A 21,460-nucleotide genomic window follows, 5' to 3' on the forward strand; every position below is an offset into this window, starting at 1 on the left:
CTAGTGTTTCTGCATTCGTCTATGTTCTTGTCTCTATATATATGTCTGACTTTATACCTGTCTATCTGATATATGGCTGTGTCCTTCTCTCCTATGGGTATGTTTCTCTCAATCTCCATCTATTTACATTGTCTAGCAATACTTGCCACTATGCTAATTCTAGTTTTTTTTGCTTAGGATAAATGTAATCTGTTTTATTGCAGCGTTCATGTGCGTTTGGATATGTGTGTGTATTCGTATGATTGTGTGTGGGTGCATGTGTATAGCTGTGCCTCTGTATGTATTTTTTATTATCAGTATCTCTACAGTTAAGCATATGTATAATATGTATAATACATTAGGGTGTTATAAGTATTAGTGTACTAATGGTATACTGTATGGTGTATACTTCCTACAGAGTATACAACCTGCTGGGGTGGGGGGTGCCGGTGTTGATGACAACAGTATGGGCCGTCGTCACAGCTGTTCAACACACAGGCACCGAGTGAGTAAACACGACATGTCATCCCATTCACTGACTCACAGCTGATGTATTCATAATACACAGCTGATTCTTCCATTCATGAAAATCACAGCTGAATTGTTCATTCATGAAAATCACAGGTGAATCATCCATTCATGAAAATCACAGCTGAATCATCCATTCATGAAAATCACAGCTGAATTGTTCATTCATGAAAATCCCAGCTGAATCATCCATTCATGAAAATCACAGGTGAATCATCCATTCATGAAAATCCCAGCTGAATCATCCATTCATGAAAATCACAGCTGAATTGTTCATTCATGAAAATCCCAGCTGAATCATCCATTCATGAAAATCACAGCTGAATTGTTCATTCATGAAAATCACAGCTGAATCATCCATTCATGAAAATCACAGCTGAATCATCCATTCATGAAAATCACAGGTGAATCATCCATTCATGAAAATCACAGCTGAATCATCCATTCATGAAAATCACAGCTGAATTGTTCATTCATGAAAATCCCAGCTGAATCATCCATTCATGAAAATCACAGGTGAATCATCCATTCATGAAAATCCCAGCTGAATCATCCATTCATGAAAATCACAGCTGAATTGTTCATTCATGAAAATCCCAGCTGAATCATCCATTCATGAAAATCACAGCTGAATTGTTCATTCATGAAAATCACAGCTGAATCATCCATTCATGAAAATCACAGCTGAATCATCCATTCATGAAAATCACAGCTGAATCATCCATTCATGAAAATCACAGCTGAATTGTTCATTCATGAAAATCACAGCTGAATCATCCATTCATGAAAATCACAGCTGAATCAGCCATTCATGAAAATCACAGCTGAATTGTTCATTCATGAAAATCACAGCTGAATCATCCATTCATGAAAATCACAGCTGAATCATCCATTCATGAAAATCACAGCTGAATCATCCATTTGTGAAAATCACAGCTGAATCATCCATTCATGAAAATCACAGCTGAATCATCCATTCATGAAAATCACAGCTGAATTGTTCATTCATGAAAATCACAGCTGAATCATCCATTCATGAAAATCACAGCTGAATTGTTCATTCATGAAAATCACAGCTGAATCATCCATTCATGAAAATCACAGCTGAATCATCCATTCATGAAAATCACAGCTGAATCATCCATTCATGAAAATCACAGCTGAATTGTTCATTCATGAAAATCACAGCTGAATCATCCATTCATGAAAATCACAGCTGAATCATCCATTCATGAAAATCACAGCTGAATTGTTCATTCATGAAAATCACAGCTGAATCATCCATTCATGAAAATCACAGCTGAATCATCCATTCATGAAAATCACAGCTGAATCATCCATTTGTGAAAATCACAGCTGAATTGTTCATTCATGAAAATCACAGCTGAATCATCCATTCATGAAAATCACAGCTGAATCATCCATTCATGAAAATCACAGCTGAATCATCCATTTGTGAAAATCACAGCTGAATCTTCCATTCAGAAACATTAAAGCTGATTGATTCATTCATAAAAAATAACAAACGAACAATGAGGAGATATAAACAGCTGTTCTACTATTAAACAAAAATTACTCCAATATTTCATTCAACAGCTCTACCCACTCACAAATTCATCATCATCTATTACCCAGTCATGAATATTACGTGTTGATATTTGCATATTATTCATTTACTCACGTGTCCTAGAAATGTTTTTCTTTGCTTTCAGCCGAGGGTACTACCCATGGGACCTCTCAGTATGCGATGAATATATTGCACTCATCCATGGGTAAAAATGTTTTTTTGTGTGTCTCACAGGTGCATAAAACGTTTATTAACCAGTGAGTGGCAATATGGTGAATTTACTCATGGGTGAAAACGTGTTACGCTTACCAGTGGGTACCAAATAGTTTGATTCACCTTCCATTTGGCGCACAGGTTTGAAAGCGTTTGAAAGCTTTCCATTGGTGAAAACCTTTTATGCCTTATAAAATCTCTCTCTCACTCTCTCCCTGGAGGTGCTGGTGGGGCTATAACCTGAGCCCTTACTTCTGGATCCTGGAAGGCCCTCGCCTCACCGTCATAGTGGTAAGTCTATATCTTGTTATAGTTACAGCCTTACTAATACACTAAATATGTTTTGATGCGCCAGTACAAAAGCTTGCTTACCCACCAGGTAAGCATGGAAAAGGAACATGGACCTTGGATATATATATATATATATATATATATATATATATATATATATATATATATATATATATATATATATATATATATACAGTATATATATATATATATATATATATAAAATGCACAAAAGCAACTTGAGTTAAACAGGTTGAATACTCCCTTTGATCCATGTAATGTGCTCCCTCGCTACACATTACCTAACACGCTCTGTTGTGTTCCTTTCATTTCTCTTCTTTCATTCTCTCTTTCTTTTTTTTTCCTTGGGTTCTTTCCCCTCTCTTTTGGGTTCTCTCTCTCCATCTCTTTTTTCTCTCTCTCTCTTTTCTCTCTCTGTCTCGTTTTACATCTCCCTCCACCTCTCCTACTGCCACAAGACTGCAGAGTGAGAAAGTGTGGACATAATAATTATTCAACAAATCTTATTAAAGTCTTTCCGACTTCACTTCCCTTGTGGCGCCATCACTCAAGTCAAGGAAACTGTCATATTATATATATATATATATATATATATATATATATATATATATATATATATATATATATATATATATATATATATATACTTATAGAGCCTTAGAGCCTGCTCACATCTACCCCCCCCCTCATGCCAACTCCCCCCCAAAAAAAATTCTTTTTCATTTAAGAAACTGTTAGGAAACTGGGCTGAATGAGCCACTGCAGACACACTATTTGGCCTTCATATGAACAGACATAACTAGCCAACAATCAGTCAAAGAAGCAGACAGGCAAATACACAATCAAAATGATAGATGGATCACAATCAAGAAATATAAATTATTCACATAAAACTATTATAAATTGTTTCCCTTCCATCCTCCCTGAAAAAAAATGAAAATATTATTCAACAAAGCTGACACACACAAATATATCACAAAAACGACCACCATTTCGTTCATTAATGACCCATTCAGATGAAATAAACTACTCAGCTAGGAAGCTCAGCAATGACAGAGTCATTACCATAGTCATAACGAGTGTGGAACACCTTTATACTGAGGGAGGAAAGAAGAGACAAAACAGTGTTTTCTTTTTAACTATTAAAAGTTTGTTTTAAAACAAGTAACACAAATAATAAACTTTAAACACCTTCACGTACACGTTCTTCTTCTTCTTCCTATAAGTGACAACACCCTCACACACACACCCATATTTATTACACCTAGTGTTGCTATACGAGCCGTAGTAACACACACACACACACACACACACACTCATATATACACACACACACACTCATATATACACACACACATACACTCACACATTTAACCTTCGTCTCTTCCTACTCTCTGTTGTTCCTATTCTTTTGCTCCCATTCTCATCAAAATATAAACATTCACAAGTACATGTATTTACATAACAAATGTCCAGTGTTATTATCTCTAGAACGCAGGAGTTCACACGAAATAAGCCTCGTAAAGCCTTATTTCTTTGCAAGTGGCATTGATTGAAATTGAATATCAAGCTGAATATGGACAAAGCTTGGTGAGAGTGTATTCTTCTCTTATCAACAGAGAAAATATTCTGGATATAGAGATCCTTGATTTCCCTCGATGTGGATTGCGGTAAATGTCCAAATTGTTTTTCATTGATAAGTCCAAAGGGAAATATAGAATCATCGATTGTTGCTCCTGGGTCTGAACTCACTCGTTTGTGTCAGCAGGGTCGACCTATAGCTCTTAGACCCCAATCTTTCTTGCAGCCAGTTGTCAAATGCAATGATTTCTGATCTATTTGCCTCTCATGTCTGCTCATAAAATTATGAATCTAGTTAACTCCTACAGCCTGATCATTACGTCTAACATTTAACATCTCGTTAGATCTAACGATCTAACATCTCTGCGGTTCTATTGGTATTTATCATGAACATCTTTTTCCACAATGTCAATTCCACTGAGTATTTTGTACGTCTCTATCATGTCCACTCCTCTCTTCCTTCAATATTTCTTCCTATTAACTCGCAGGTTTGGAAGGAACCTCGTTGTATACCTCTGAACCTTTTCAAGTTTCCTTGTGTGTTTTATAAGATCCAGAATGTCTTATAGAGAGGGAGAGGGGGGGAGGACAGGTCCATGATTGGGGGTTATATTGTAGACCTGATATCGCGTAACTGGTGTACAGTGGTCAATATACCTTGTTATATTATATATATTCATATAATATAGATATATTATATATTTATGCATATTGGTATGCCTGTAGGTATACTCGTGTGTGGGTGTAATGATATACCGCGTTAAAGGATATATTATTTATAACATGATATCCTGTCACAGGATATCTCGTAAGATATCCTCTCAGGCTCTTCTCTTGTTCTGCTCTTTTTGATAATTATATTTTAAAGTAGACAAATAATTAATTTAGTGAAACATGTAATTATTGTAAATAATTTTTTCCTTCTAAAAATTGGTGTTTTCAGCGAGTAATAATTTAATCTTGCTACTCGTTCAGAGATGTAAGCCTATAGGTGGAAGCCACAAGAAAGCCTGAAGAGGGGAAAAGCTCAGAGTTTTCGGACCTCAAACTTTCAGATCACTAGGTGAACTTACAGGAAATTGGGGATCAGTGAGGTCGTCGGCTAATGAACACTTCAAAACTTAGGAAATCTTCCAAGAGATGAGCATCATGGACTGGCAATAAAAACCTGACTGTCAAGTTTGTCAGAGAAAGGCTCTGACAGACATTTAAAAGCAGATGAATAAATGAAACTATAGAATGGCTATTGGTCCATACGAGGCAGCTCTATTGGTCCACTGGAGGCAGTTGTACTCTAATGGACCAGTACGAGGCAGCTGAACTGGTCCATACGAGGCAGCTCTATTGGTCCACTGGAGGCAGTTGTACTCTAATGGACCAATACGAGGCAGCTGAACTGGTCCATACGAGGCAGCTCTATTGGTCCACTGGAGGCAGTTGTACTCTAATGGACCAATACGAGGCAGCTGAACTGGTCCATACGAGGCAGCTCTATTGGTCCACTGGAGGCAGTTGTACTCTAATGGACCAATACGAGGCAGCTGAACTGGTCCATACGAGGCAGCTCTATTGGTCCACTGGAGGCAGTTGTACTCTAATGGACCAATACGAGGCAGCTGAACTGGTCCATACGAGGCAGCTTTATTGCTCCATTAGAGGCAGCCGTACTGGTCCATACGAGGCAATTCCTATTGGTCCATACAATTATTCAAGCAGCAGTTATCTCAAGAAAACTCTCACTATAGCGGATTCTCTCCTTCATTATGTTCCTCCAGACATTTTTAACTGCTACAATTTATAACCTTGCATTTTTGGGGATTGAAATCTAGTAGCCATGCATCATACCAAGTATGCCACTGTAAGCTGTGTTGTTCCAGTAGCGATATTCGGTGCCAGTCAATTCATTGTTTAAGTGGGACAAGCATTTTGCCATAACAAATGAACTATACTCTTCGCAAAATGATTAAATACTGTATATATATCAATATGAAAGCAGCCAGAAATATGGTAAAATTGTGCACGCCAATAATTTGTCCCCACACATACACCCTTTATTAGATGGGCTTGATTAATTTTTTCATGAATTTAAATGGAAAGTTATAATGTTTTGCCTTTGTTTATCTGATAATTATAATTTACTGAATTAAAAATACACACACACACATACATATTATATATATATATATATATATATATATATATATATATATATATATATATATATATATATATATATATATATATATATATGTAAGTTATTCATAATAAATAAGGAACAAGAATGAGCCCGATACTTAAACATTTACTCTTACCAAAACCACTCCACAACCCGGATATCCTGAGCACCAGCACGGAACACGGAACTGCTAAGTTCCCGAGCGTTGATATAATGTGTGAGTAAGGAGGTTGGTGAGAGGGGGATAACGGCCGGGATAGCAGGGATAACAGGCATCCCTGTTTTGGTGGAGAAAGTCGTAAAGACTATAGCAGGCAGTAGAAGTAAGACCATAAAAAGTATTATCAAGCTGAATGGGACCGCAATCCGTGGAGTATCTCAACAATCTACGCCAAGAGCCATTGAGAGAGAGACAGAGAGAGAGAGAGAGAGAGAGAGAGAGAGAGAGAGAGAGAGACAGAGAGAGAGAGAGAGAGAGAGAGAGAGAGAGAGAGAGAGAGAGAGAGAGAGAGAGAGAGAGAGAGAGAGAGAGAGAGAGAGAGAGAGAGAGAGAGAGAGAGAGAGAGAGAGAGAGAGAGACAGAGAGAGAGAGAGACAGAGAGAGAGAGAGAGAGAGAGAGAGAGAGACAGAGAGAGAGAGAGACAGAGAGAGAGAGAGAGAGAGAGAGAGAGAGAGAGAGAGAGAGAGAGAGAGAGAGAGAGAGAGAGAGAGAGAGAGAGAGAGAGACAGAGAGAGAGAGAGGTTAACGGGTTTAGAGAGAATGTAACATAACATACTTTCAGCTAATATATGCATCCACCCACTGCAACATGCATATTCAAATGACACACCTGCATTAAGTGATGCATTTGTAGCTAATATTACATGCTCACCCAACTGCAAATGTGTCTCTGTTGGGCACTTTGTGTATCTTAAAAGTATTTATGTATATGCAAACACACTGTTCACACTAAGACAAGGACTCTCCTTATCTCAACTACAATTCAGACATATTTAGATCATAAAAAGGTAAAACTATTCTTTTTATATAATAATAATAATTAAATTACTGTGGCTGCTACTACTAATAATACTAATGACAGTACAACCAATTTTGATATTAAAATAATTACAATTGTCAAAATAATGAATAGCAACTGCACATTTTAACGATTAATTTTTTCTTTTCACCTCAGACCAACTTCCTGTTCCTGCTCAATATCCTCCGTGTCCTGATCACCAAGCTTCAGGCCAGCATGTCATCCGAGGCCCAGCAGGCTAAGTGAGACACACACACACACACACATGATAACGACGTACACGATACTAAAGTGGATGTGATTAACGAAGTAGATATAAATCAATGTTCAAAGTCATCCGAGGTCCAGCAGGCTAAGTGACACACACACACACACACTCACACACACACACACACACACTCACACACACACACACACACCACTAGTGTAGTGTACACTATATAATTTTGCAAACACAAACACGTCAATTCTGAATCATATGTTAATAATATTTTCGAGATGGGTTTTGTGACGTGATGAGGAGAGTTTATGACTAAAGTTTTCACGTTCAGTGGTCGAGGACTGTTGCAAGTTTCAGGAGATGGCTGTGTCGCCCTGTACTGTGTTGCAAAGTCTTGACATGGGTTAGTTAATGGAATAAATGACCCCTGCAGTGTTGCAAGGTCAAGTCAGGGGGGGGTCAGTTGATGGGATGACTGCAGGTATTAATGATTTAGCATTATTTAATATTATAGTTAACTGTGCTGTTAGCCTTCAACGTTCAGTTCCAATCACTTGTCCAAATCGTCATCATCCTCACCATCAAAATACCTCTACACTATCATTGTATCCGGTTATCTGTTACTATATCGCAGCTCATTATATCCAGTCACCTTCACACTTTATTGGTCTTTACGTGTTCATCACTATACCGCCTCTCACTCTCACCACTCACCATCATCAGTAACTATCACCATCACGGCTACCAACATTCTTCCTCGCTAATCACAATAACAAATATCCATCAAATTTGTTCATTATCCTTGACAATCACTTCTCGTATAATCCCCCAACACCATTATCCCCCTCACTATCACAATTGCTCTTCACTATCACCATAAGCCGCCACTATCACCACCACCCCTCACAACCACCAAAATCCCTCACTATAACCAAGACTCATTATCATTACTCAATTTCCTCACCAACACAAACCCATCACCATCACCCTTCACCATCAATACACCCTCTTACCATCACCAATCATCACTACCCTCCATCACCACCATCCCCCTCACTACCTCACCTCACTGCCTTTTCTCACAGTCTCACTTAACATCTCTACCTCTCCCCCAACCTCTTGGGGTCCACAGAAAGGCAGTGCGGGCAGCGATCGTGCTCCTGCCTCTACTGGGTATCACTAACAGCCTCCAGATGGTCCATTCACCTCTAGAGGGTAACATTGTCGAGTTCGCAGCCTGGAGCTTCGTCACTACCTTTCTCACCGCCTTCCAAGGGTTCTTCGTTGCTCTACTCTACTGCTTCCTCAACAACGAGGTGAAGGGTCTGAGAGAGAGAGAGAGAGAGAGAGAGAGAGAGAGAGAGAGAGAGAGAGAGAGAGAGAGAGAGAGAGAGAGAGAGAGAGAGAGAGAGAGAGAGAGAGATTAATAATATACCGCAAACAACATAACTTAGATTTATTTTCCTTACAATTGTCTTTCTTAATAACACATCAAACAAGATGAATCCAACAAAAATATATCTCCTATTAGACTAGACAAGAAAACACTGATGTATGTCCATATTTAGACACAAAATTACTGAAAATCTAACTCACTCAAGCCATGGGGAGTTAAGCGATGTATCTAGATACACAATAAACTTTTCTACAATGGGAAGCACATGACTAAGATCCTAAAAGATGTTTAACACTTTAGTAAATGAGATCAATATTGGAGTACTCATTAGAAATTTGGGATTCATGTCCACAGTCAAATCTAGAACAATTTCAAGACTACTCCACTCGTCCTGTTCAGCCCTGCATTTCATGTACTTCTCTCACTGCTGGTCATACATTGGTCTATGTGTATTACACATGTTCACACAATACATATCCAGGAATTAGGAATTAGAACACATTATTAAAACCTTTCTAACCTCTCATTATTACAACAACAAAATAGATTTTAAAGCAAAACATTGATACATATAACAACATACACAACACACATTAGTGACACATAATACAGTAACACTAAAATGAGTCCCAATCTCCCCAATTGTGTTCTTACGAATTTAACCTCTGTCTTCCACAGGTCAGAAACACAGTGAGAAAGTGTTTCGGCAACCTCTACACTCAACAACTGTTGCCCAAACGGTCCAAAAGGAGCTGCATCAACGGTACTGTTGCAAGGTACGGTGCCATACTGTACCGTTATACTGTACCGTCACACTGTACCCAAATACAATAACATAACGGAACTATGCACGTAATTCGCGGTCTTAATGTAAGAGATTAACACTATTAAAAAAAAAAATTGGATGGAAATATTTGAAAAATCACAAATCGCTCAGCCTGTTAAGCAAATCAGGCCTTGCTTACCAAGCCAAGTAATTTGGCTCTGGCTACTACACAACATATATATATAAGCTGTTTCTGGAAGGGGGTCTCTGTCTTTAACTCTGTTTTTAAAGTACGAGTCCAATAACCTGACAAGAGCGATGGTGCAATGAGCAATATTGCAGACTGAAGAGTCAGTCTTCCCATGACTGTCAGGTTACCTTTAAGAGTGTGAATGATGTGAGAAAATTGCGAAGAGGGGAGAGAGAGAGAGAGAGAGAGAGAGAGAGAGAGAGAGAGAGAGAGAGAGAGAGAGAGAGAGAGAGAGAGAGAGAGAGAGAGAGAGAGACAGAGAGAGACAGAGATAGAGAGAGAGAGAGAGAGAGAGAGAGAGAGAGAGAGAGAGAGAGAGAGAGAGAGAGAGACAGAGAGAGACAGAGACTGAGAGAGAGAGAGACAAACAGAGAGAGAGAGAGAGAGAGAGAGACAGACAGAGAGAGACAGAGAGAGACAGAGAGAGAGAGAGAGAGAGAGAGAGAGAGAGAGAGATAGAGAGAATGAGAGAAGTATAGATGGAGATACAGAGCTCACTACATAACCAATTCTAACCATAATGTTCCTCCTCCTGTGGGTTCTACAAGCAGCGAGGTGGGGGACGCGGAGGAGCCCTTGACCACTCTAAGGGAGGTCACAGTGGAACACAGCGATGACCCCGGCCTGGCCACCACCACCGTATGACCCTCCACCTCACCCCTCACCCATCTCCTTCACAATACCCTAGCATCTTCCTCCTCTCCTCTACCCTATCCCTCGCATCTTCGTCCCCTCTCACCTCACCGTCTCTCCACTTTTGCATCTCCATTCCTTCTTTTTCGTTCTCTCCATTATCTTATGTCATCTTTACTCTGTTCTATGCAAATATTCCCTTCATTTCCTCTAACATACGAAGGGGTGACAGAGCGACGTCAAAGGAGCACAAACTAGATCCCATTAGAGACCCGGATATAAACACAACGTCGACCAATAGGAAGCAGACAAGAAAAGGAACATTTCTGATTGGCTGAGAAGCCCCAACGTACAAGATACGACCGCCAGGAGGCTGCAGGAATAGATAGAAACGTCGTCTGCTTTCTCAACAAAAATACACACTTAGTATTGTAGAATACGTATTTCTTAAGTATGTACCAGATGAATAATATTTCCAAATGCTGCCCCATTATATCTTCTGATTGAATATCTTAAGATTAAGGTAAGGTCTAGAATTAGGGTTTATATACATTAAGGAAAAAAAATGTTTATTGTGTATATTATTGTGTATTAGATGTTAAGTAATAGGGTGTTCCTGTTAAGGAAAATTATATTTTAAGTCTGATTTTCATGTTACAGTGAGACGTGTCACTGATATTAATATGTATCTTAATATATGTGTGTGTTTGTATTTTAATTGAAGCACGGACGGAAACACACACACACACACACTCACACACACACACACTCACACACACATACACATACACACACACACACACACACACACACACACACACTCTGTGCTGGGAAGTGCTGGGAAGACGGGACACCACGAGCGTAGCTCTCATCCTGTAACTACACTTAGGTAATTACTCACACACACACCGCCTCGCGGCTGAGTGGAAAGCTCTCTGCGGTAATAGTCCTAAGGGCCCGGGTTCGATCCCCGGCAGATGCAGAAACAAACAGGCATAGTTTTTTTCACCCTGGTACCCCTATATACCTAGCAGTAAACAGGTTCCTGGGAGTCAGACAGCTGCTACGGGCTGCTTCCTGGGGGATGTGTCTCTGTGTGTGTGTGTATGCATGAGTAAGAGAAATATAGTAGACATAATAGAGAAAAACCAGTTGATTAAAAAGGCGGGGTCCAAGAGCTAATAGCTCGATTTTCAGATTCAAATAGTAGACACAAATAGTAAATACAGTCCAAATAAATACAGTCTAATAAAGTGGTACTTTATTAGTAGTAATGGTACAATTAACCAGATACCAACCCAGCTGTTAATGAAAAAGTATTTCCTAATTGGCTCTTAACATCTGATAAGTTAGACTTTATGGCTTGTGACCTCTATACGCTCTTATTATTATTATTATTTCACTCACCTGAGCTCTGGGAGGCTCGAACCGCTGACCCCATCCTTGCGAAGCCAAATGCTGTGTATATTATTATTGTAATTGGTAATAATGATATTGTAAAGGGTATTGGTAAGATGATATTGTAATGGGGAAGTGAATTACACATCAATAGTGAATTATCCTGATATAATGAATTACATCAGGATAAAGAGTTTGGCCAGTTTGACTATGTAGCACTAGGAGGGAATATGAGGACTGAGAGCTGGGATATGAGAACAGACTGAGAGCTGAGATATGAGAACAGTCTAAGAGCTGGGATATGAGAAAAGACTGAGAGCTGGGATATGTGAACACACCAGGAGCTGGGATATGAGAACAGATTGAGAGCTGGGATATGAGAAAACACCAGGAGCTGGGATATGAGAACAGTCTAAGAGCTGGGATATGTGAACACACCAGGAGCTGGGATATGACAACAGACTGAGAGCTGGGATATGAGAAAACACTGAGAACTGGGATATGTGAACAGTCTAAGAGCTGGGATATGACAACAGACTGAGAGCTGGGATATGAGAACACACTGAGAGCTGGGATATGAGAACAGACTGAGAGCTGGGATATGAGAAAACACTGAGAACTGGGATATGTGAACAGTCTAAGAGCTGGGATATGACAACAGACTGAGAGCTGGGATATGAGAACACACTGAGAGCTGGGATATGAGAACAGACTGAGAGCTGGGATATGAGAACAGACTGAGAGCTGGGATATGAGAACAGACTGAGAGCTGGGATATGAGAACAGACTGAGAGCTGGGATATGAGAACACACCAAGAGCTGGGATATGAGAACACACTGAGAGCTGGGATATGAGAACACACTGAGAGCTGGGATATGAGAACACACTGAGAGCTGGGATATGAGAACACACTGAGAGCTGGGATATGAGAACACACTGAGAGCTGGGATATGAGAACACACTGAGAGCTGGGATATGAGAACACACCAAGAGCTGGGATATGAGAACACACCAAGAGCTGGGTTTTGTGTTTTATAATGAATTACATATCCTCACACACTGGGTACATTAATTGCCTAAGTAACCAATGTATTATTTAAAAATTGAAGGCCTATTTGACCAGAAACTATTAATAAATTGATGATTTATGAAGGCAGGCTTTAGTAATGCATTAGCTGTATTAATATTTGTTATATTTTGATAATTAAAATTATTTTACACGCTCATCTAAAAAAATCCTAGTGATTTCATTAGATTTTTATTAGTAGTATTATATATTTGTATCTATTTATATAATTAGTGTTTATTATGTATTGACTACAAGAGTTATTTATATTGGTATATTCATTATATATATATATATATATATATATATATATATATATATATATATATATATATATATATATATATATATATATATATATATATATATACCGTGGTAATGTATTAAATACGTTCCGTGCTAGCTAGATTTAATAATACAATGATGTATCTATAATACAATTTGATGTATATAACACAAACGTGCGATTTTGTGTAAATATTAAATCTCCTGAAATATCCCATCCATCCCCAAGAACATAATAGCCGAATTGTTTGTGCCGTAGCCGGAAGACAAACACTATTATACCCCTTATAGTTTAACGAATTGCCAAAGAGCTCGTTTAGGTGCGAGAACATTTGTGTTCATCAAGTAGAAACCGACTCGAGTAGCTAGAACACCCATAGGTTGTAAGGCATTGAGACAATGTCGTTCGAGCCTGCGGGGGTTCTCATTCCAGTGATTCACCCAGAATTTGCGTTACAGTTTCAGCTCATTAATACTGTATTTTATGATTATTGACCTCTGGCCGCCTTACCTGGCCCTCAGGGGGTGTAGGCCAGGTGTTGAGGATCAGAGGTCAACTCAGGTCACCCTTCAATGAGGCTCACATTGCCCAAGGAGGACCCTATTCCGTAACATTTGTAACTGAAGGTGCGTGGAATGTATGCAGGGATAGCACGGCGCTTTGTGGTGCATTTAGGGGTGTGTTATAGCCATAGAATTATCATTAAGCGTTTAAGTATTAAGGAGAGAGCACACATACATTTATTTTGGATGCTTGAAGACTGTCACTTAAATAGTTTACTTTTGAAGCTGCGTCTATTTATGCGATAAGGATATGTAAAGCGTAGATTGATTGTAGATAAGAGATGGATAAAAGTAGCACTTAAACCTCATAGGATTCTGTTGTTCCGTGTTTGAGAATCCATTTATGAACTGGACCCTTAAGCAGATACAGTGGATTATCTGACATATTTGTCAACTGAACTTACTGGAGAAGTTATAATAACATGTTTACAAATTCATTAGAGGAAAAGAACTAATATATATATATATATATATATATATATATATATATATATATATATATATATATATATATATATATATATATATATATATATATACATGCATATATTATAAAGGGGGGTACCACCTCTGGATTGAAGAAGGGGACCCATAGCCTCGTAGAAAAGCACACACAACGCATTAGAGGGAATTTTTGTGTCCCCTCTATTGCAGATACCAAGTTATTTTGTCCTACCATTCCCTTTCTCTTTGATATTTTGTTTTGCTTTTATATTAAACTGAAACATATATATATATATATATATATATATATATATATATATATATATATATATATATATATATATATATATATATATATATAATACTTTTGCTAAGTGGTTATTTTTAATGTGTAAAATGCAAGTATGATAAAATTCTCTGGGAGAGTTAATGAAGTGTTTCAGAAGCCTCATTAATCAAAGCTGTCTATGACTTGGTAAACAAATGAAATGTTTTCATATGTTTAGTCTGTTAAAGGTGATTGCAACATAGTGTTAAACCTAATTTCCTGTGAGAAATGTGTTAAAATATAAAGCATGTTTATTATTTCAATGGATGGCGTTTTTTACAACTATTTACAGATTTTTTTAGAATATCATTATAATTATTATATTATAATATCATTATAATTATTATATCATTTATTATTACTAAACTTTCTCATCTTATTCTAGTTTACTTATTATTATTTTAATTATTTTAATTATTCGTTAGTTGCAATTAAATATATTTTACTGCTCTTCATATTATTTTCGATATCATTATATTTATATCCACCATGCCGTTCCGGTCACAAGGCTATCCTAACGCATGTACCAACATGTCCTGATATCCTAACGCATACACCAACATGTCCTGATATACAAACGCATACACCAACATGTCCTGCTATCCAAACGCATACACCAACATGTCCTGCTATCCTAACGCATACACCAACATGTCCTGATATCCTAACGCATACACCAACATGTCCTGCTATCCAAACGCATACACAAATATCTCCTAATATACTGACGCATACACTAACATCTCCTGATATTCTGACGCATACACCAACATGTCCTGCTATCCTAACGCATACACCAACATCTCCTGATATCTTCTTGAACTATAGTGTTTCTTGACTGGATATACACCCAGCATCATCACGTATACTTTACCATTTGTCTCAGTCTCTTCTTGAGGTTCGTCTTTCCAGCTTCGTTCAATAGATTTTCAGATTATATCATCCGTATTTCTGCATCTTTCACATGTATCATTGCAGACTAGAAGGTTGACATGCATATTGCAATTCCATTATCAGTTTACCAATGTTGTTGTTTCTACTGCAAACTGTTAGCAAAGATCTGATTATCTAAGTCGTTTTATATCTTATATACATCGTATACATCAATATATATATATTATTAAATATGACCGAAAAAGTAAGATTAATAATTCTAACACGAATTTTCTCAATGTTTCTTACATTATTCTTCACTATTGATGGTAACTGAAAAATCAATTCTGCAAAATTCATTTTTATTCACTACAAATAAAAATGAATTTTGGAGAATTGATTTTTCAGCTACCATCAATAGTGAAGAAAAATGTAAGAAACATTGAGAAAATTCGTGTTAGAATTATTAATCTTACTTTTTCAGTCATATTTAATAATATATGTCTACAGGAAAGACTGCTACCAAAATATACCAATATATATATATATATATATATATATATATGTGTGTGTATATCACGAAAATAAACACGTGATTAAGAATGTGACAATGTCAGACCACGGAGGAAAAATGAAACAGGAAATTTCCTTAAGTACTTTCGTATATTAAATACATCTTCAGAAGGTGTATTTAATATACAATTAAATAGGTGTATTAGGTGTATTTATTTAATTATTTAATTTAATAGGTGTATTAAATACACCTTCTGAAGATGTATTTAATATACGAAAGTACTTAAGGAAATTTCCTGTTTCATTTTTCCTCCGTGGTCTGACATTGTCATATATATATATATATATATATATATATATATATATATATATATATATATATATATATATATATATATATATATATACCTAAAATAACCATTTACGTAAATTCGTGTATTACAATAATCGCCAAGGATTTTTCAGCATCTAAAAGGCACATTATTTTTGCTGTTTCTGAATGAATTAATAAATTATATTTTTTTTGTAAGGTTAAAGCCAGATCAAGTATTTCATCTTTTTATAATTTGTTATGTTATGACCTCATAATATTTCTTGCATCTAGTGATGGTTTTTCTTGGCTTCTTCGCTAATGCTTATATTATGCATGTTATATCGCTATATCTTCTCACTAACTGACACCTGTTATACTATTTTATATGCCCCATGGTGTAATATATCTTCTGAGCTGCTATCATTGAAATGATAGCAGCTCAGAAGTTAATTTTTCTCTAGGTGATGTTCACAAATCTATGATTAACTTATCAATAATCTTCAAGCTACAATCTTTAACTGGTCCAGTTAAAAGTTAACAGAAGATAAACTGGTTACCGTAATAAGTATGAGACAAAGCTTGAATGGTCCCCCAAGCGGTTAGTCACTATACATACTATCCAACCAGGATTCGAACCTGCGCTACCAGGGATCACCGCACTGGTTACACGCAGTATTTTATACCACTCCACCATCGATTACCTTAATGTGATGTGCGGCTTCGAGCTCATACGCTTCCACGCGAGCTCTGTGACTATCCATTACCAGGCAACACTCGTGGTGCATCTCGGAAAATGAATATATATATCATATCATATATATGACCAGGTATCCTAAGAGATACTTGGTCAACCGGGCTGGGATTCATACGTCAAGCTGCGAATAGCCTAGCTAGGAAACTTGGTTAGAGACTGGGCCGCGGGGAGATTGATTCCCGATAATAACAACAGGTAGACATTAAGGAGCGAAAAAAAACGACAACAATTTGTTCAATCCTACTCCATCTAGGAATGGCATCTAGTTTTTTAAGAATTGACAAAATTATATGCATAGTTCCCTTTCAAGCATGTTTGTATTAATCATTTTTCATTACTTTTCCAACTAGAGAAAGGTTTAATTTCCGGGAATTTTCGCAATTACTCCACCTGAACTTCTTTGATTAATCATGGTGACTTTCTTTACATTTATTAAACAGTTTACAAGAAATGAAAACTTACAACCCAAGGTTATTACTGTTATAAACAACTTCGCAGCACTTCGGTGCTCATATCCTATTTAATATGTGTAAACAAAGCCGCCATGATTAAGCAGAGGTGTACAGGTTTCACAAGAGCTTGAGTAAATGAATATTGGTCACAGGCAAACACTTGGAGGGCCTTCATATGTGGCACTGGTAAACAATGCCTCTTGCATGCTCTAGCACTGGTAAACAATGCCTCTTGCATGCTCTGGCACTGGTAAACAATGCCTCTTGCATGCTCTAGCACTGGTAAACAATGCCTCTTGCATGCTCTAGCACTGGTAAACAATGCCTCTTGCATGCTCTAGCACTGGTAAACAATGCCTCCTGCATGCTCTGGCACTTGTAAACAATACCTACTGCATGCTCTAGCACTGGTAAACAATGCCTCTTGCATGCTCAAGCACTGGTAAACAATGCCTCCTGCATGCTCTGGCACTGGTAAACAATGCCTCTTGCATGCTCTAGCACTGGTAAACAATGCCTCTTGCATGCTCAAGCACTGGTAAACAATGCCTCCTGCATGCTCTGGCACTGGTAAACAATGCCTCTTGCATGCTCTAGCACTGGTAAACAATGCCTCTTGCATGCTCTGGCACTGGTAAACAATGCCTCTTGCATGCTCTGGCACTGGTAAACAATTTCTCCTGCATGCTCTAGCACTGGTAAACAATGCCTCTTGCATGCTCTGGCACTGTAAACAATGCCTCTTGCATGCTCTGGCACTCGTAAATAATGCCTACTGAAGAGAGGGAAAGTAAGCTTCGAGTTCGCTTCCATTGCACTTAAAATTCTTTTGCGACTTCTAAAAAGCTCAGATATTACAGACCAAGATGCGGAGGAGGAAGATAAACAGTATGAGAAAGGGGAGATGGAAGCGGCTGAGGAGGACAAGATCTAGGAGAAGGTGGAGGAGAATGGAAAGGAGAAGATGAAGGTGAAGTTGAAGAAGGAGGAAGAGGAGAAGGAAGGGAAAAAAATATTTAGCAAATACGTGGTGGATGATACAAAAAAATAGTCCCCCATTTAAAAAAATATTTGATTCATTGTTTTATATGAAGTATTGAGGAAGATAAAATAAATAACTTAGAAAATAACTTTCACTCAAAAAAATAGGATTAACAATTTTAAGTAAAACATTAATTCAGAAAAAAACTTAAATTCATCACGAAATAAAAACTGTACAAAAGAATTTTTCCTTCCAGTTGTCTATGTAATGACGTCAATAATGTGTCTCATTATTAAACAATTAACAATAGCTTAACCACATACAATAAAAAGCTTCATTTTCTATTGGTAATCCATTGACACGTAAGGACTAACAATGGCCTAACAATTCTCTAACCACAACCAATCCTTTCAACTATCCAGTTCTTGAAACATATTGATTTGGCTTTAGTCTTAAGAAACAGAAAGCAAACAGGATTAAATATATATATATATATATATATATATATATATATATATATATATATATATATATATATATATATATATATATATATATATATATAGAGAGAGAGAGAGAGAGAATGCCAAACAGCATATATCATATTCTAACCATGTTACTGTTGTCTTAGTTTGTTCACAATGCTTTGTTTGGTGTTTATTAATTAAACCTCTTCATATATGTGTGTGTGTTTACATTGTGTGTTTATATATATATATATATATATATATATATATATATATATATATATATATATATATATATATATATATATATACATATATATATAGATATACACATACAAATTGTCACAAAGAAATATATTTTAATATTCAGCCTTTTGTCTCATTTCTTTCCTGTTGTTAGAGAAATAAAGCTACCACGAACATACACACACACACACACACACACACACACACACACACACACACACACACACACACACACACACACACACACACTCCGCCAATGTACTTAAATTTATTCAACCACAAATCACTGCCACTATCACCATACACAACATCACAACACATCGAACACCTCAACCACTACACATATGCACTACAATACATAATCTCCACATAATATACACCACCGAACAGCCACAGTTACATACCACATGCCACCGTAACTACATACCATCACACACGTCCACAGAACAGCAACCACGAGACATACCACCTCCAAAAACCACCACCACCACTGCTCACCACAATACTCAACCGTCACCACAAACTACCACCACTACAAACCACTTCACCCAACCACCGAAAATTCCCAAGAAATGCATATAAAACCAGTTGAATTGGGCACTTAAAGAAAGTTGTAGAGAATGGGACAGCCAACACGGGAGAAAGCTTTTAAGAAGCAGGGATCGTCACATATGTATGGGAACAATGGGAGACTAATGGATATATATAAGAAAGGAGGAACAAGAAAAAAACATGAAAAACCACGTATTAGATTTCAAGGAAAAATTACCAAACAGGCAACTAAATATTGCTTAAGACGAGGACTAACAGAATAAGGGGTCGTAGACAGGTTCTACAAGGAAATAAATCACAGATATGTAAGAGAACACATCAGTGTTTGGGATTAAATAAAGACTCATCGGAATAAAATAATGTGCAGGCGATGAGTCACAATAACGTGGCTGAAGTATCAGCCACAATCAACTTGAGAATGGTCCAGGACGGACCGAAACGTCGTCCTCCCTTCAACTTCTAGTGTGTGGTCTGGTCAACAAACTACTTATGGTTTGAGAGGGAGGGCTTGGGAGCTGAAGTTCGACCCTGTAACAACATCGATATGATCATATCTAGGTGAGAAAACACACACACACACAGTTGAGAGGCTGGATCAAAAAAACCTTAACCCCCACAAGCACAACTAGGTGAGTATACAAACACACACACACATGAAACACACCTTCACTTTTCAAAAGTCAATCTTGCATAAACGAGAGTCATCAGAGGGCCTGACAAGCACGCCAAATGCCTGGGTAATATGCAATTTCAACTCAAAACAGAGCTTCAGATGACTGAAATAAAGTCAAAATCAGTTGTATCATTCCACTTAACTTCATCCTGTTTTTTTCAAATGGGAATTCAAATGAAAGTTCAGCTGCCTATTAACCTACCTATTCACCTGGGTCATTTTTAAGGTCTTTTTGTACATGTTATTCATTGAATGATTTATCTGTTCAATCTAATTACTGAATTGGCGTGTTTGTCCTGATTATTCATGCACTTGGCCATTCATTTAGTTATTCAACTGTTCATTCTTTTGGTTATGCCAGTGATTATTTATTTGAGCCACCACTTGAAAATTCGTGTAGTCATTCACTTGGTTATTCATCCGGGAACTCACCAGGTCATTCATCTAGCCTTACACCTGGTTATTCATTTGGCAATCCATCTGGTCATTCATCCGGTCACCCACTTGACCATTCATCCGGTTATCTACTTGTTAATTCATCCGGTCATCCACCTTGTCATTCATCTTTGCCTGGTTACTCACCTAATCATCCACCTTGCTTTTCATTTGGTCTTTCACCCAATTTCCAATTTGGCCATTAATCTGATTGTTGATGATTGGAACGTTCACAACCGGATGCCTAGTGACTGAATGGCTAAAGACTTCATAGCTAACGACTGTCTTTTAAACTACCCTAAGTCTCTCTCGCCCTAAACAATGAAAAGATGGAGTTCCTCACTAGAGTAGGAACTTAAATTTCTTCTGTCAATATATTTTTTCTTTGCAGGCCTTTGGAGCCATTTCCTACCCCGGGATTGAGGAGAAGTATAACTCAAGTATGTCCTCCACCATGCCCCGACCAGCACGAT

At 37.5% G+C, this 21,460-nt stretch overlaps 1 protein-coding gene and 1 long non-coding RNA gene across 2 annotated transcripts in view; one reads left to right on the forward strand and one right to left on the reverse strand.

The window, feature by feature from the left end:
* LOC123770891 (PDF receptor) overlaps positions 1 to 13,271 on the forward strand; it is a 113,096-nt gene extending 99,825 nt beyond the window's left edge. Inside the window, exons 8-13 of the mRNA XM_069305965.1 lie at positions 398 to 484; positions 2,509 to 2,578; positions 7,533 to 7,618; positions 8,729 to 8,912; positions 9,671 to 9,768; positions 10,560 to 13,271. Coding sequence (XP_069162066.1) covers positions 398 to 484; positions 2,509 to 2,578; positions 7,533 to 7,618; positions 8,729 to 8,912; positions 9,671 to 9,768; positions 10,560 to 10,653 — 619 coding nt within the window. The 3' untranslated portion in view covers positions 10,654 to 13,271. The remainder of the gene's footprint in view (positions 1 to 397; positions 485 to 2,508; positions 2,579 to 7,532; positions 7,619 to 8,728; positions 8,913 to 9,670; positions 9,769 to 10,559) is intronic.
* The window catches only part of LOC138353133 (uncharacterized), a 180,884-nt gene that overhangs the window by 109,705 nt on the left and 49,719 nt on the right, over positions 1 to 21,460 (reverse strand). The window lies entirely within an intron of this gene.

This window comes from Procambarus clarkii, chromosome 56, assembly GCF_040958095.1.
Source record: "Procambarus clarkii isolate CNS0578487 chromosome 56, FALCON_Pclarkii_2.0, whole genome shotgun sequence".
In the NCBI taxonomy this organism is placed as follows: Eukaryota; Metazoa; Arthropoda; class Malacostraca; order Decapoda; family Cambaridae; genus Procambarus; species Procambarus clarkii.